The sequence below is a fragment of the Cervus canadensis genome, chromosome 11, assembly GCF_019320065.1.
Source record: "Cervus canadensis isolate Bull #8, Minnesota chromosome 11, ASM1932006v1, whole genome shotgun sequence".
NCBI classification, from domain to species: domain Eukaryota; kingdom Metazoa; phylum Chordata; class Mammalia; order Artiodactyla; family Cervidae; genus Cervus; species Cervus canadensis.
In genome coordinates this window covers 57139781-57154432 of record NC_057396.1, presented here as the reverse complement: position 1 = coordinate 57154432, position 14652 = coordinate 57139781, and the positions used below count along the sequence as shown (strand labels likewise).

Genomic DNA, 14652 nt, shown 5'->3' with positions numbered 1-14652 from the left:
GGCAAGATTCGAAGTATTTGATGTTTGCTTTATGCAACTATCTCACTATTCAAATATATGCTTTCCTTAAATTTCTGAAGTAAAATATCATATGAATTAATATAAAACTAGTGGAATGTGAAATATCAGACCTTAAGTTCAATTTATCAAAGGATCATTTTTACATAAAAATGATTCACAGTCAAGGTGTCATACAATATTTAAAAGTATTTCTCAAAGAAACAGGACTCATTTGATATAATTAATTGTAAGTTTAATATCTTAGGTGTTGATGACCATAAAGAAACTTTAAGATATGGAATAGCCAAACATGAGTTTAGTCTTCCTTGCCAAATGAAGCACTGATGTTCTGCCAGCCCAGCTCACAGGAAGTATGCGAAATGAACACAAAAGCAAACAGGCCTTATGCTGCCTAAGGGAAAGTCAGCAAGATGGCAGCTTCAATCATTTGGAATAATACTAAAGCCGCCTTAGGCTTTTCTCAGAATGGAAACATGTCACTATTGCTGCAATATTCCAACAAATCAGAATGCAGAGAAAAGAACACTTATGCAATCACATCCTGGAAGGGCACTTTACTCAACATATAAGTGGAAAATAATTATAAAGAAATTTCAGAAAAATTGTCAGTGAACATAAATGACTCAGGGAAAAATGTTCTTTCTTTCAAAGCACGAAATAACTTACCACTTAGAAACAATTTCCTTTTACATTCTCCTGAAAGAATTATTAATGTAAAGACAAATTTTTATGAAGCAGTAAGTGAAAAGTTTGGGATTCACGCTGCCAGCAAGAAACACTCATTCCCACCACCGCCCCCCCCCCCCATACAGTACTATTACTTTGGAAGTTTGATCAAAGGGAATAAGCTTTCACAACATTTATATAGGAAGTTAAAAAATACTTCAAATATTTTGGGAACTTACCTAATCAGTATACTTTTAGCATGTGTCTAGTCATGTAGCCATCTTTGGTCAATCATCAAAAAATCAAAGGCAAATTGACATGACTCAAGCCTAACTTTAATACCGCATGATTGTGTCGTGTAAGCTTGTTTTGTGTGAGAGCTGCTGTGGTTTTAGCAGAGAGATTAACGACCGGACCTAAGCTGGCCTCCAAACCTTGCCCTGCTGATGCCTCAAGCTCTTTGAAGTCTGACCATCATACCTGGCAAAACAACAGTGGGAACTAGGATGGTGTCAGATCTAATCAAATTGTTCGCTGCAGCATAGCTAACTATGGGCTTCACTAATTGGCCCAATTGCGGATTATACCTTTTGCTACAGATTCAGGACAATAATTTAGTTAAATGATGTTTTTTTTTTCCCCCTTATCTCTTCTAATTAAGATTCCAAAGTGGGAAGAAATAGGATTAGACAGAGTCTCAAAACTGTGTTCCTCTTAAGGTGGTATGCACTTTTGATAGGCTCACTGTGATGTGTGAAATATATAGAGCAGAATAGTAACCCAGCTTCTGGAGAATCTGTGAAACCTATGTGATATTACTGTATGTCTACATCACTTGAGAATGAAAGTGCAAATATGGAGATGGTAATAAAATGAACATTAAAATGTGGACAGTATAAAATATTTCTGTTACAGAATGTTAATTTGGGTTTACTTTTGACAGATGATTTTATCTATATGACTAGATGTCTATGTTCCACTTTGGTTTTCTTTTGCTGACTGTAGTATATTTGGGATTTGAAATACCAATTAATACTTGTGCAGGGCATCATTATCAGAAAGGTTTACCTGGACTACATGGTTCATGATACTACAACTTAATAATGCTCCTGAGCCACAAATATATGTTTGACTATTTATTTTTAAAGCTTTTTTTTGATGTGGACTATCTTTAAAGACTTTACTGAATTTGTTACAAAACTGCTTCTGTTTTATGCTTTGGTTTTCTGGGCATGAGGCACGTGGGATCTTAGCTCCCCAACTGGGGATTGAACCAGCACCCCCAGCATTGGAAGGCGAAGTCTTAACCACTAGACCACCAGGGAAGTCCTGTTTCTACTTTTTAAATTTTAGTGACATAACTGTGAATTGACATGTAACTATCCTTTCTCCCTACCTCTAGATATGGTAAGCATGCTCTCATCTTTCTACTTCTTATTTAAAAACAGGAAAAGCTGTTAAAAAAAAAGTAGGGGAGTAAGGAAACCTAGGACCAAAGATAGCATGCAACACTCTAAATTTTCCAAGGTTGTCATAGTGACTGACATGCTTGCAGTTTGCAAAAGCCTATGCTTTTCTAATATGTAAAATTTTTCCAAAAAATTCTACTTAATCATATCAAGTATACTATACTATTAATATAAGGCAAATTTATATGGATGGCAGATACTATTCTGACCTTAATACTTAAGAATAAATCTACTAAGCATGTAAAAATAACAGCTAATAAATGCCAGTTAATCAATTATTCTGTGAGAAAAAGTTCTTGGTGATTGGAGAAGTGCTGAGGTCCTGTATTCTGAATTAGGGCAAAGTATAAGAGACAATTTTGAGTAAAGCTGATTTACTTTGATTTTCTGAACTTTTAGTATTCATTTAGCATACAAAATACGATATTTATGATACTATTTTTGAACTGTTAAAAGGCTATGTAAGTATTGTTTATCCTTATATTGAAAATTTGCAGTGAATAGTTTAAGCCTTTTGCTTATTTCAGTGTACCCCTGTAACTGCACTTCCTGATGTGAACTTCAAAACACCGAATCTTAGAGCTGGAAAACAGTCCCATCACCAAAGCAGAAAACATGTTTGTAATAACCTTAATAGAGTCAAGATCTAACATAACAACACATTATTATCATTTATACTAGAAAACTTGATTACTAGAGTGTGTTAAGTTATGACCAAGCTGAACAATACAAAATAAAAACAGTACAATAATATTAAACTCAGGTAAAAATGCTAATCTTATGATGTCATCAAATTAAATGTAGTCACATTTCAAATCCTACCAAATCTCTTAGGTACTATAATTGCACCATAATTACTAATATAGACAGAAAACTGGTTAATGAGGATCCCAATGTTAGAGAAGCCTTAGAGAAAATTAGAGAAACTGAAAAACTACAAATCTAAGTAGTTATTTCAGCTTGGAAGTGAAGTTATATAACCAACTTATACATTTTATAGAACTTAACCGAAAAGGTAGTGTTTATAGGTCACCTGACTAGTGGAACGTACATAATATTTATAGCTGAATTATTTGGGCTATTCTTTAAACTCTACAATTTATCTACATTACATATATTTAAGCAAAGATTTTATACCTACTAAGCCTATGACTCTTCTTAGTTTGGGGATAGACAAATACAAAGATGAAAAACACATAGTTTCTATATATCTAGTCTATTATTATACCTTTTAAAGCCTTTTCATATAGAATATTTAATCACAATATAGAAAATATAATAAGCCAGAATAGTGTGGGGTATGCAAAAAAAGGCTTAACAAATGCTAATTACAATTGAATGGAGCTATAGTAAGGTCAAGAAATAAATAGTATATTATGGTAATCAAATATGTTGACCATATTTGCTAGAGAATTACTACGTATGATTTACAAAGATTATCAACATTCAGAGAATTGGAAAGCTTTTTCTTTTAACCTGAAGCCATGCTGAATCAACTTTAAACTTTCTCTTTTACTTATTCAGACTGCATCCCAGGATTTTAGGGTCATTACTATAGATAGGATTCTGCTGTTGTTTTGGTAGGGGAGTAATTTATACAACTTTATAATTGATGAATACTAAGTATCAGTAAAAATTTACTGTGATTAGACAAATGCTCCCACCTGAATCTGGACAAATACCAATACATGCTCCGAAAAGGAAGAAACATTCTTTTGCCTTCTTGAAATCACTCAAAAAAATTAGAGATTATTGATTAAAGTTGCTCTACCTGTTAGAGGCCCTGGGTAGCTGTTATAAAAACATATTCAGTTTTCATACGTAAAAAAGGCAATGATTTAATAAATCAAAGAAAAGGGATGCTAAAAATAGACATGAGGGGTTTTTACTTGTTTCTTTTGCCCCTAATTTCCACTTGTGCCACCTTTTGAGACCATGTTACTCACAGTAAATTCCAACATGTAACAAATCTACCTGCATAGAATCAGAACTAAGTTATTTTTGCTTTACCCGCTAAAACCACCTTTCCTTCTGAAAGTAAGACATGGATTCAATGTCTGGCGCATTAGAGCCTCAAACTTTACACATTAGTATAGTGTACATCTCCCCATTTTTTAAATATTGAGGCAGATTTAAAATATATTTATTTGTTGAACATATTAAAACACCGTCACTTGATAAAGGAATCCTTCCAGCACCCGTAAGATTTCCTACCTATTTCCATATGCATTTTATAACATACAATTTAGTGCTATATTTAAAAGTATATGATTTTATCCTGTATGTATGTACTTCTGTTAGCTTTGATTCTTTAATTGTATTTTTTCTACTTACTAAATTGAATGTTATGGCATAAACAAATTATTTAGAATATGTTTCACTTTTATTTCTATACTTAAGAAAAAACCATATTCATTAGGTTAAAATCCCAAAAGGTAAAGGATTTGATCAAGTGTACTAACTTTAAAAAGAACTACCACCTACTTGTGTTCTGTTTTCAAATACTGGTTCCAAATCATAGGGTGATCAATTATATTGGTTCTCTTAGTTTAGAATAGTGGGAAGAGAGAGTAACGGAACAGAAACCTAGATCTTTTATCAGCTCCAGTGGCAACATATAGTCACTGTGAGAATCTAAAGTTATTCAAAGGAAAGGTCCCATGTGACATTATGTAAGTCCTTTATTTCTACTCCCTCACCAATGAAATAAGACCCAGTTGTATGTGTGTGTGTATGTGAGAGAGAGAGAGGGAGGGAATAAGCATTCATATTTTTATGAATTCATATTACTGTGCTAACCATCTTCTCTGGGTGCAACATTTTTTTCACTAGGGATTCTTATTGCTTAGTTTGTCTGGTGACAGACATGATACCTTAGACCTGGTTATCAGAATACTCATCTTGGGAGAATGGTGCCACATGAAGAAAAAAATCTTACATCTTTCATTAAATATATAAATTCAACCTAAAAGAAAATGAGGAGGTATGCTTTCCTTGTGATGCTAACTACTGTTAACTTTATCCTTCTAAAAGTGTTAGCAGTATTATGGTAAATTACTCAACATTCTGTCAGGAAAACTGAAGCAGTATTGAACAATTACAGTGTTGGGTTCCATTTCAATGGTTCCTTTCGAGAACGAAGGCAAATTAGCTCAAGAATCACTATTTCTACACTCTCCTTCTTTTGGCTTTAAGTGGCTTTTGAAGGGAGTATCCCCAGATGAGAAACTTCCAACACTCCTGCAGAGATGACCTGCTTGAAGAACTGGCTGCCTGATTAACTATTAACTGCTCTCAATAGGATTAGATAATTAAGGACATTGATGACCATTAATTAGGAGGAGGGCACATTAATTTGTCACTGGATAGGGCCCTTACAATGATTTATAGGTTAGTGCTACTTGCAAATGTGAAGGGAAAGAGAAAAAGAGAGAGAACCATTAAGTTACCTTATCAAGTGGCCAGCTAAAGAGGGCAGAGGGTCAAAAAAGGGCCAGAATGGTCACTTAAGGGTGAAGTCCCAAACACCAAAGCAGTGCCAAGCCACATTGACCATCATTTGGTGATGAAGTTAAAAATATGCTAATTTATTGGTGGCAATTCTCTCTTTTTATGGTTTCAAGCAGTTAAGACAAGTGGCCTGCTTAAGAGCTTTTCATTTGAAAAGAGATTAAACAAAATGGTTTGTCAAGGCTGCTTGGCTGTTTTATGTCTTTGTTAAAAAAAAAAAAAATTGCACCGACTATACTGATAACTATCACATCACCCAAAAGCCATCTCTCTCTCTCTCTCTTCTGAGCATTTATTTCGTTAATAAATACGTCAACTTTAATTGCTTAATAGTGCTATGTTCATTTGCTCTTTAGCAAGATTAAGTTGAAATAAATCTTTTGTACTACTACTTTCTGTCACTATTGCTGGCATAAAAGTCACAAAAAATGTTTAAGTTTCTGTAGAAAATTTACTTAAAGACACTAGTGTAAATTATACTTTGTTTTATTCAGCACAGAAAGCAGAATGATGATTTCACGAATAGTAAAGAAACCTGCTTTTAGAATGTAGATAAGAATCCTCTATTCTTCGGCATACACAATTGTGGGTATCATTCACATTCCACACATAAATAAGCACAGCTCATTAACATTTAATTAAATATGCTTTTGAATGCCTTGGAAATATGCATATCATACTTACCATGTAAGTTTGGAGCTTACTTTTTAACAGATATTTAAAAGAAAATCATTTTTGCCGTACTCTTCTGATATACCATTAGAATAAAAGGCAAAAAAGAATAGTCTAAAATAAATTATTCTGTTACAGCCAAAGAACTTAAAAATGTCTAGCATGAAATATCTCCTATGAACTGCATTAAAGTAAAAAAAGAGAGAGAGAGAGAGAGAGACTTTTACCTCAAGACTGTGAACTCAAACATAAAAATTCTCTCTTACCTCAATGGTGAACAGCTTCTTTTTTAATTTAAAAGCTAAGTCTTTGACATCTGATATATCATAAATCAAGTTATTAAGTCGAGGAATCTGCCGTATATGAATAAGACCTTGTGGAAAGGAAATGAAAAGAAAAAAAATTCAAACACACTGTCACTGGATGCATAAATTAAAGAGTCTTACAGCAGAATTCTGTAAATTTACACACAAGCATCCTCCCCCTTTTAAAACTGGAGCTTACTACCAGGAGCAATGAAGCAAATGGTGTGATTATACTCAAGTAATCAGGCAGAATAAGATAAACAGAAATCCTTGTGCGAGGAAAACTAATTGCACTTTGGTAGAGAAGTACAGATGTAAAGAGGGATCTTAATACTTGTCAAAACTACAGCTGGCTTGTCTGTGATTTTCTCTTGTATTTACAGTAAGCAAATATGGCTATCACCTTGCACGCTGCCCACGGCACCACTGAGTGATCTTTATTTTATTAAATGCACCAGTAAGCAGCCAGCAAAACAAGGCTTATGGGTTACTGATAATCAGTGAAGCACTAATGAAAAGTATTTCATTTTATTCACCTTATTAATGACTTGAACAAACCACTGAAGAAAACTACATTTCAGGGCACACTCTAGGATCAAACATTAACCCCCACGCCATCCCAAGACACTCATTTCTGTGGCATGTCAGACCTTCATGGAGCTGTTATAAGCTTTGTAACAGTGCTAGGTAAACCGTGAGCTTTGGCCTCTTGTCAGTAGAAACACTTGCTAATTTTTTCTGACAAGGGCACTGGATGGTTTTTGTGCAGCTTAATGCAGTTTCTGAGTAAACTCAGGGTCATTTGCCACAGATGAAGACATGGGAGATTCTTCAGTGCATCTCTCTGCCTGACTCAGCCCATATTTAAAAATCACCGTTCCAAAGACACTGATCCCTCAACATGGGGAAGAAGGCAAAGCCAGATTTGAACAAATTAGATAAATCTTATTTATGTAACTGCTTCTCAAGTACAATATATAGTTTTGTGTGTGTGTGTATTTGGATGCTTAATAATGTACTGTTGTTAGTTTAAAAAGGTCAACCTCCATTAGAAACGGCTTCTTCAAAAATATCACTAAAATATCTGACAATTTTTTAAACTTAAAAAAATGCAAAAGGTGTTATTAAGAAGATAGCTTTTACATACACATTAAAAATATCCCACATGGAGTTTTTTAGTAAAATGTATTAGAAATAATCACACCATACATTGGCACATTTCGATTTTAACCTTGTAAGTGTTTGTTTAGCTGACTACTAAATTAGGAGGCTTTACAGAGTCAATCAGTGATTCTCAGGTCCTTCTTATTAATAGAAACTTTACTGATCATCAGAACTACCCACTAATTTGTGGGAAAAAAAATAATCAGTCCAGAGAGTACAGTACAAAAAAATTAAAGCTTTTCAATCCTTGAAATGTTTCAATCAAAATAATATTTTTTGAATGTAAAATATCATTTTATATTATACTAAACTTATAAACTCTTAGTACTTATAAATGATATTCAGTTATAACTTATAAAGGTAATGTTTAACTTGAGTTGTTTTAAAAGAAAATGTAAATAATAAAGTATTTTACCCAGTTATAAGACACTTAAGTCCTGGAGCTATAAAGTGCAGCATGGTGACTATACAATACCATATCGTATATTTAAAAGTTGCCAAAAGAGTTAATCTTAAAATTCTCACTAATAGAGAAAAAAAGGTGTAACTAGTGTGGTAATGGACGTTAACTAAAATTATTGTGGTAATTTCTCAGTATATACATAACACTATGCTCTATATCTAAAACTAATACAATATTATACATCAATTACAGCTTAATATAAATTTTAGAAAAAGAAAGGGAAATAGTTAAATCTGAATAGTTCTCTTTCTATCAAAGTAAACAGTAACATAGTAAATGAATGATACAGAGGGTTAATCTGGGCTGATACCACACACGCTCTTATGCAATGATTATGAGGTAAATTATTTTACATACTTTGGGTTCATAGTTTATGTTTTCTAGCCTTTTAAAAAATACTTGACTATTAGTACTTGCTATTTCATTATTTTTTAAAAAGTTTTATGTCAACTCTTCAAAGCACTGGTGGTTATAAGTATCTTAGAATTTTTTATTTGATAGACTCTAGAAATTGCCACAGTCCTACGATCACAATCTTACACGATCTTGTAGCAGGCTTCAAGTAAGGTATTCAGTCTTTAGACTAAGATGTCCATGGAAGTTAGCAGTTCCACAATAATAATAGAAATAATTAGTATTTACTCAGAAAAAGGAAACAGGTAAAAATCTGTTATTTACCACACTCTATATTCAGTTTAGAGCTAAGATAAGAATAATTACTAAACTTATCCTATTTAAACAGTTCTATATAGAAACTTTTATTTAAAAAAAAAAACCCCAAATTAACCAAATGGCTAAAACACTATTAATATCTTCAAAAAATTAAAGTAAAAAGCCTGGTTAATTGACCAGTGTTTATGCTAGGGTAGTAATACTTTAAAATTTGCTCATAACTCCAGCAACAAAATGAACAAAGTCCAAATATAATAAAAGATGTTCACTTTCTGAAAATGTGACTGACTGGGACTTTTTAACTATAATACTGTATGAATTTTATATATCATACAGTTAAGCTTTGTAAAGTATAAACCACTATACACAGCTGTTATTATAATTAATATAATATTTATTTCTAATATGGTTAATAAGTATGACTATTTTCACAGCAACTTTAGGTACAAAATGTACCTCTGACTGAGCCATGCCTTAGTATCTGGGTTTGACACTTTTCAAATAGTTACCATGGTTCATAGAGTTAATTTAGCTTGGTGACAAACTGCCATAAAAAACTGGCCAGGAAGGAAAAACATTTAACAACAGATTTACTATAAAATAAAATTCATGTTACATGACAGTAGATATTTGTCCAGATTCTTCCAGGCAATAAGAACAGGCCCCTTTGACTCTTAAAGGTGTTGCTTACCATGATAATCCTTATATAATGGGTTGGTTTCTTTCTCAGAACCAATAAATGATTCCAGACCAACTACTGTATCTGACAAGTTTGTAACACGAGCAATAACTGCTTTATTCTGTAAAACAAAGAAACAAAACACTCATGTTATATTTAAAATATAGCACCTAGGCAATGTCCTTATGCCATCTCAATGACAAATTGTAGAGAACACATACTATCAACACTGAGAAATAAGTTAAAAGTTAAAGCTACCAAGGGCAGCAAACTGGATGAAAAATAAGCGCTTAATTGAAAATTTCAACCCATGAAGGTATGCTATTCTAATTTGAAGAGTGAGGGGGTGTACCTTAGTTTTTGTAGAAAACGTTAAGTACTTTTTCTCTTGTCTTAAGAGGCAAAGCTACCTTTATTTTCACATACTACTATTTTTCAAATTTCCTATTGTCCATTGAGAAATCTGTTAAACACTAGGATTCAGAAACAGTGTACAGTAAGTAGAATATGGAAGACAAGGTCCCACTATCATCTGTCAGCTGGGACCAGGTCCCAGCCCTATAACAGCTGAGGCCCTCTGTTATTATATTAGAAACATGGAAGGGTCTGCAGCCTGACTAGCTCTGGAGTCTTCCATTATTTCTTTCCAGATGCTGCTATTTGGCTCTGGGGTAACAATAAAGGCAAAGAAAAGGTGTTAGATGACCAGCACTAGACTAGTAGCCTCCCTATTTCTTCCCAACACAATAAGACCTGAACCAAAAGAACTGCTCAACAATACATTATAAAATATAGTGTACATATTGTACATTATGTACACAGTGTATATAATGTAATATAAAAATACATCACATTTTAAATATCAATATGTCTAAAATACCCAGAATTTCAAGGCTATAACAAATATAACAATTAAAAATATAACCATTTAATACTCTTCAGGTTTGCTTGAATTATTTGATTTAATATAATTCAGTCTGCCTTATAACCCTTGATAGGGTGATAGGTTAGTAAACTATTTTAAAGGTTAGAAAAAACATTTTTAGAAAAATGTTTGATCTGGAGATCTAGATAAGTTGAAAAAAATTGTTGCTTATAAAATTTTGATAACTTTGAAACTCCTATTTTATACACTGGTAATGTCTACCATTTTGAAACTAATCTTTTGAAGAAGGATGGGAAATGTAAAACAGTTGAGACAACTTACAGTCTGATACTATATCCCTGTAGAAGAAAAGTCCAAATATAATCATACGTTCACTTTCTAAAATGTGACTGACGATTGAGCTTATGGGTATTCCCCTGTTTCTTAAGTCCTCTTAAGAAAGACTACATAAGAATAAAAAATAAAAGAGGGCTGGTCAATGTTACCTGGTTTGAAATACATAGTAATCTGTCACTAAATATTATGCTAAAGTGACTAGTTAACTCACATCTAGGGCAGTACTTTGAAACTCCTCTGTAGGTAGAAATGTATATTATAAAAGGAATATTACAGCCTTTGAATTAGAACTCTTAAAAGGAAGCAGCAAAAATAATTATCCTTAATTGTCTTTAATACTTTCAATCACAGGGGCACCAAGTATAGAAAAACAAACATCATTTGGAAATGCCTATTTTTTTCCAAGGCAATTTTTCATTCAATGGTGAGAAAATAATCCAGATTGATCCCTTACTTTCAGTTCCATGCCACAGGGGATGGTCCTACTCCAGGAGTAACAGGGGTTTCAGAGGCCATAAACACGTTCCTCTCAATATTTCTTTAGCCAAAGACCATTATATCAAACTCATCCAGGTTGGGTTTCAGCCAGTTATTCTTCACCCAAACAAAAATGTCTGCCAGACATTCCAACAGCTGGGAGACAGTTCACAATGAGTCAACTTGAAAATGATTCATTGTGCTGAGTACTGAACAATGTTGGGGTGGGGGTGGGGTAAGGCTGAGTAGGTTGTAGAGGGTGAGAACAAGTGGGAGAAGAATAACCATGTGGTTCTCCCATTAAGAAGGATCTTAGATAACAACCAGCAGACTCTTATCATTTCATTTTTAGGATAAACTCAACTGGGAAGAGTACTCCTGTCATGGACCCTCAGATGAACAAGCACTTATAAAGGCTACTGACAATATTTAATCAAAAAGGTCAGATTTCCTTTTATCTATACTAGAAGACTAAGCCTTTGTATCTAAATAGCTGAAGCTAAAATGATAAAAGTCAATTTCTGTTGGAATTCAACTATTAGGATTTCAGTGATATAAACTGGGGCTTTCTTAATAATAGAAATTGTAAGGTTTAAGGATGGATTTAGCCTTCCATTCTAGTAGGATATAAGCAAGGTCCTGCATATTTAAATGGTCAACTTGACATTTGTTATTTCAAAGAGGATTTCTTTCCTTACTTTAACCTTAAAATTTACTAAATAAACTACTTCTATTGTAATATCTGTCTACATTGTAAGTCTTTTTAAGAAAATTTGTGGGGGATTAAAACAATCAATTGTCTACTTTGCAGAGGAAAACTAATGAATTAATATAAAATATAAAGATAGCCTAAATTTTAAAATCTCAGAAACTCATTCATATATTTCATTTATTATGCTTCTAAGTTCCATAGATTTACATCAGTTATAAACTACAAATTAAATTCTATCTTAAAAGCTTCTATGAAGTATCAGAACAAGAATAAACTTTCTAATATTACCATAAAATAAGTTACATTTAACAGTGACTTTACTGCTTTCTGCACAGCAATTTTGGAAAACAGTTTATGTAATATGGCAAACAAGATTAATTGTGAAAGTTCTATAGAATTTGAAAAATGCCCATAAAATAAAAAGCACAAGAGATTACATGAAAATAACCTCTAAGTTTCTGAATGAGATAAAACTTTATCTTAATTATAAACTCATTTCAGTCTTCCAGTTATTTGGAAGAGCATAAAAGATATTTGAGCATGTAAATGTACTTACTTTTCAAAAGTTCAAATAATGTTGAAGTTACTTCTTTACCTCCAAGGTTCACAGGGAGTGTGGTATATTGATGTAATCATATCTTAAAACTACTCTTGTCAGAAGATCTTTCAAATCATAACATGAATACTAAATGGTCTTTTAGATAAAAGGTAGGTAAATTTATTTAAAAGAATCTAAAATCGACTGCTTTTAAAAACCCTTAAAAGCATAATAATAACAATTCACTCTAGGAAGAACACACTATGGATAATAAATTGCCTTATTATAACCCGAAACATTCAGACAGCTTTAACATAATGATTTTAGCAGAGATCTTGAAACTAGAACTTCTATATTCTCATATTAAAAGATTCTAAGTGTTTTTATGTTACTAGCTAAGATGTGAAACCTTTTTGGTACAGTATACATATATATTTAGAAATGGAGAAGTAAAGGTATTTGTGCATCCCTTACTTAGACATAAATTGTGAATAATTTTTGTATTAATTTTGAAGTTAACACAATATAGTTGCCAGTAAGGAACATCTGAAGAAGGATATTCGGAACTCAGAAGTATGAGTAAATTAACTGCTACACTGCATGCATGGCATAAGGACATCACCCACATATATACAATGATCTGCCACCCCTCCTACTTGCCCATCTGGATGAGAAAATCTAGGATGACTCAAAAATCTTTCTTACACTAGACAAATCTCCCCTTCAGTCCTGGGTGAAAGTTGTCAGCTCTGGATAGTAGCCAAGACATGACTAGGAGGGAAGCCAGAAGAGGAGAGAGCCAGGGTCCAGGAGTTTTAAGAGTTTGCTGGCAATCTCAAATAGCATTGTGTTAAGTTACAAAAAAGGTTCTTAAAAACTTTCTGTTGCAATGTAATTTCTTAATTACTGAAATCTAAATTATGTCAAGTGATGTTGCAGATAAAAAAGGCACACTAGAATGCCCAGTTGACTACCTTCTTACTCCAATTTTAACTTCACAGAAAAACTTTACAGAGTTTTTGTTTTGATTGTTTCTTGTTTGGTTTTATAGAATGTTTCCTATTTGCTTGTATAGAATGGGAACCTCTTTTTACTAGGAATCGCCAAATCCATTAAATGGATTTTAAATAAAGGAAGGTTAGTTTAACGCCCTTTTCCAATTCAAAGCTCATAAAGTCAAAATCATGAACTTTGTTTTGTTAAGAAATAAAAATTCAACTACTGCCATCAAAAGCTCCCTTCATTTTCTAATAAAAATAGTTGAGATACTTATTCAGAGTAACCAAGTAACAGTCAGACTATATCAAACCCTAAGTATTTCCCTCCTTACTGGGACCTAATTACCTCAGCAACATAAAAGAGATAGTTTGCACCAATACAAAATATACTTCCAGGAAAGATTTTAACAAGAAAGTTAAAAAGTAATTAACTAATCACTTAATTATCAAGAAGCCTGAAAGGAATAAATCAACTGACATAAAGCATTTATGCAATGCCTCAAATTAGAATAAGTTCTTGGGTTACTCAAATGAGAAAAAGAGAAAACATGCTATATGAAGGACAGAGCTCCATTCAAGTATGGCACACATCAGATTTGGGACAACAACAGCACAAAAGCACTATCAAGTTAATACTGAAGTTAAAATAGAAATATGTATGCTACTTGATGTTTGACCCTACCATGTGACATGATGTGTGTGTCTATTGTGGGGAGGGAATCACCACAAGAAAAGCAAGTGTTTTACTTAACAGCTCAAGTTATAATAACATATCCTGAAAAACGATATAGAAACACAAACATACTACAACTCATAACATTTTCGTGGTCATGTAATTAAAAAAAAAAAAGCTTGAATGAAAGGATAAACCTAGGGATATTTAATGAGGTATTTGTTTTCCCATGTTTATTAAGTTCTCCATTCAACTGAAATCAAACTTATGAAATAATAAAATTAAAACAGTTATACAGTTTGTAGCTTTTTACATGCCTTCCCTCACCTTCCCCAGACTTGCCACTTACTTCTATGGATTAGATTATTATTTGATAAAAAAAAAATTGACAGTGGGGAAATAGTCATATTC

The 14652-nt window shown here is 32.8% G+C and overlaps 1 protein-coding gene across 1 annotated transcript in view; it reads right to left on the bottom strand.

Annotated features, from left to right (window-relative positions):
- Positions 1 to 14652, bottom strand: part of ELP4 (elongator acetyltransferase complex subunit 4) — a 232108-nt gene that overhangs the window by 121374 nt on the left and 96082 nt on the right. Inside the window, exons 8-9 of the mRNA XM_043481548.1 lie at positions 9634 to 9742; positions 6605 to 6711 (exon numbers count right to left, since the gene is read on the bottom strand). Coding sequence (XP_043337483.1) covers positions 6605 to 6711; positions 9634 to 9742 — 216 coding nt within the window. The remainder of the gene's footprint in view (positions 1 to 6604; positions 6712 to 9633; positions 9743 to 14652) is intronic.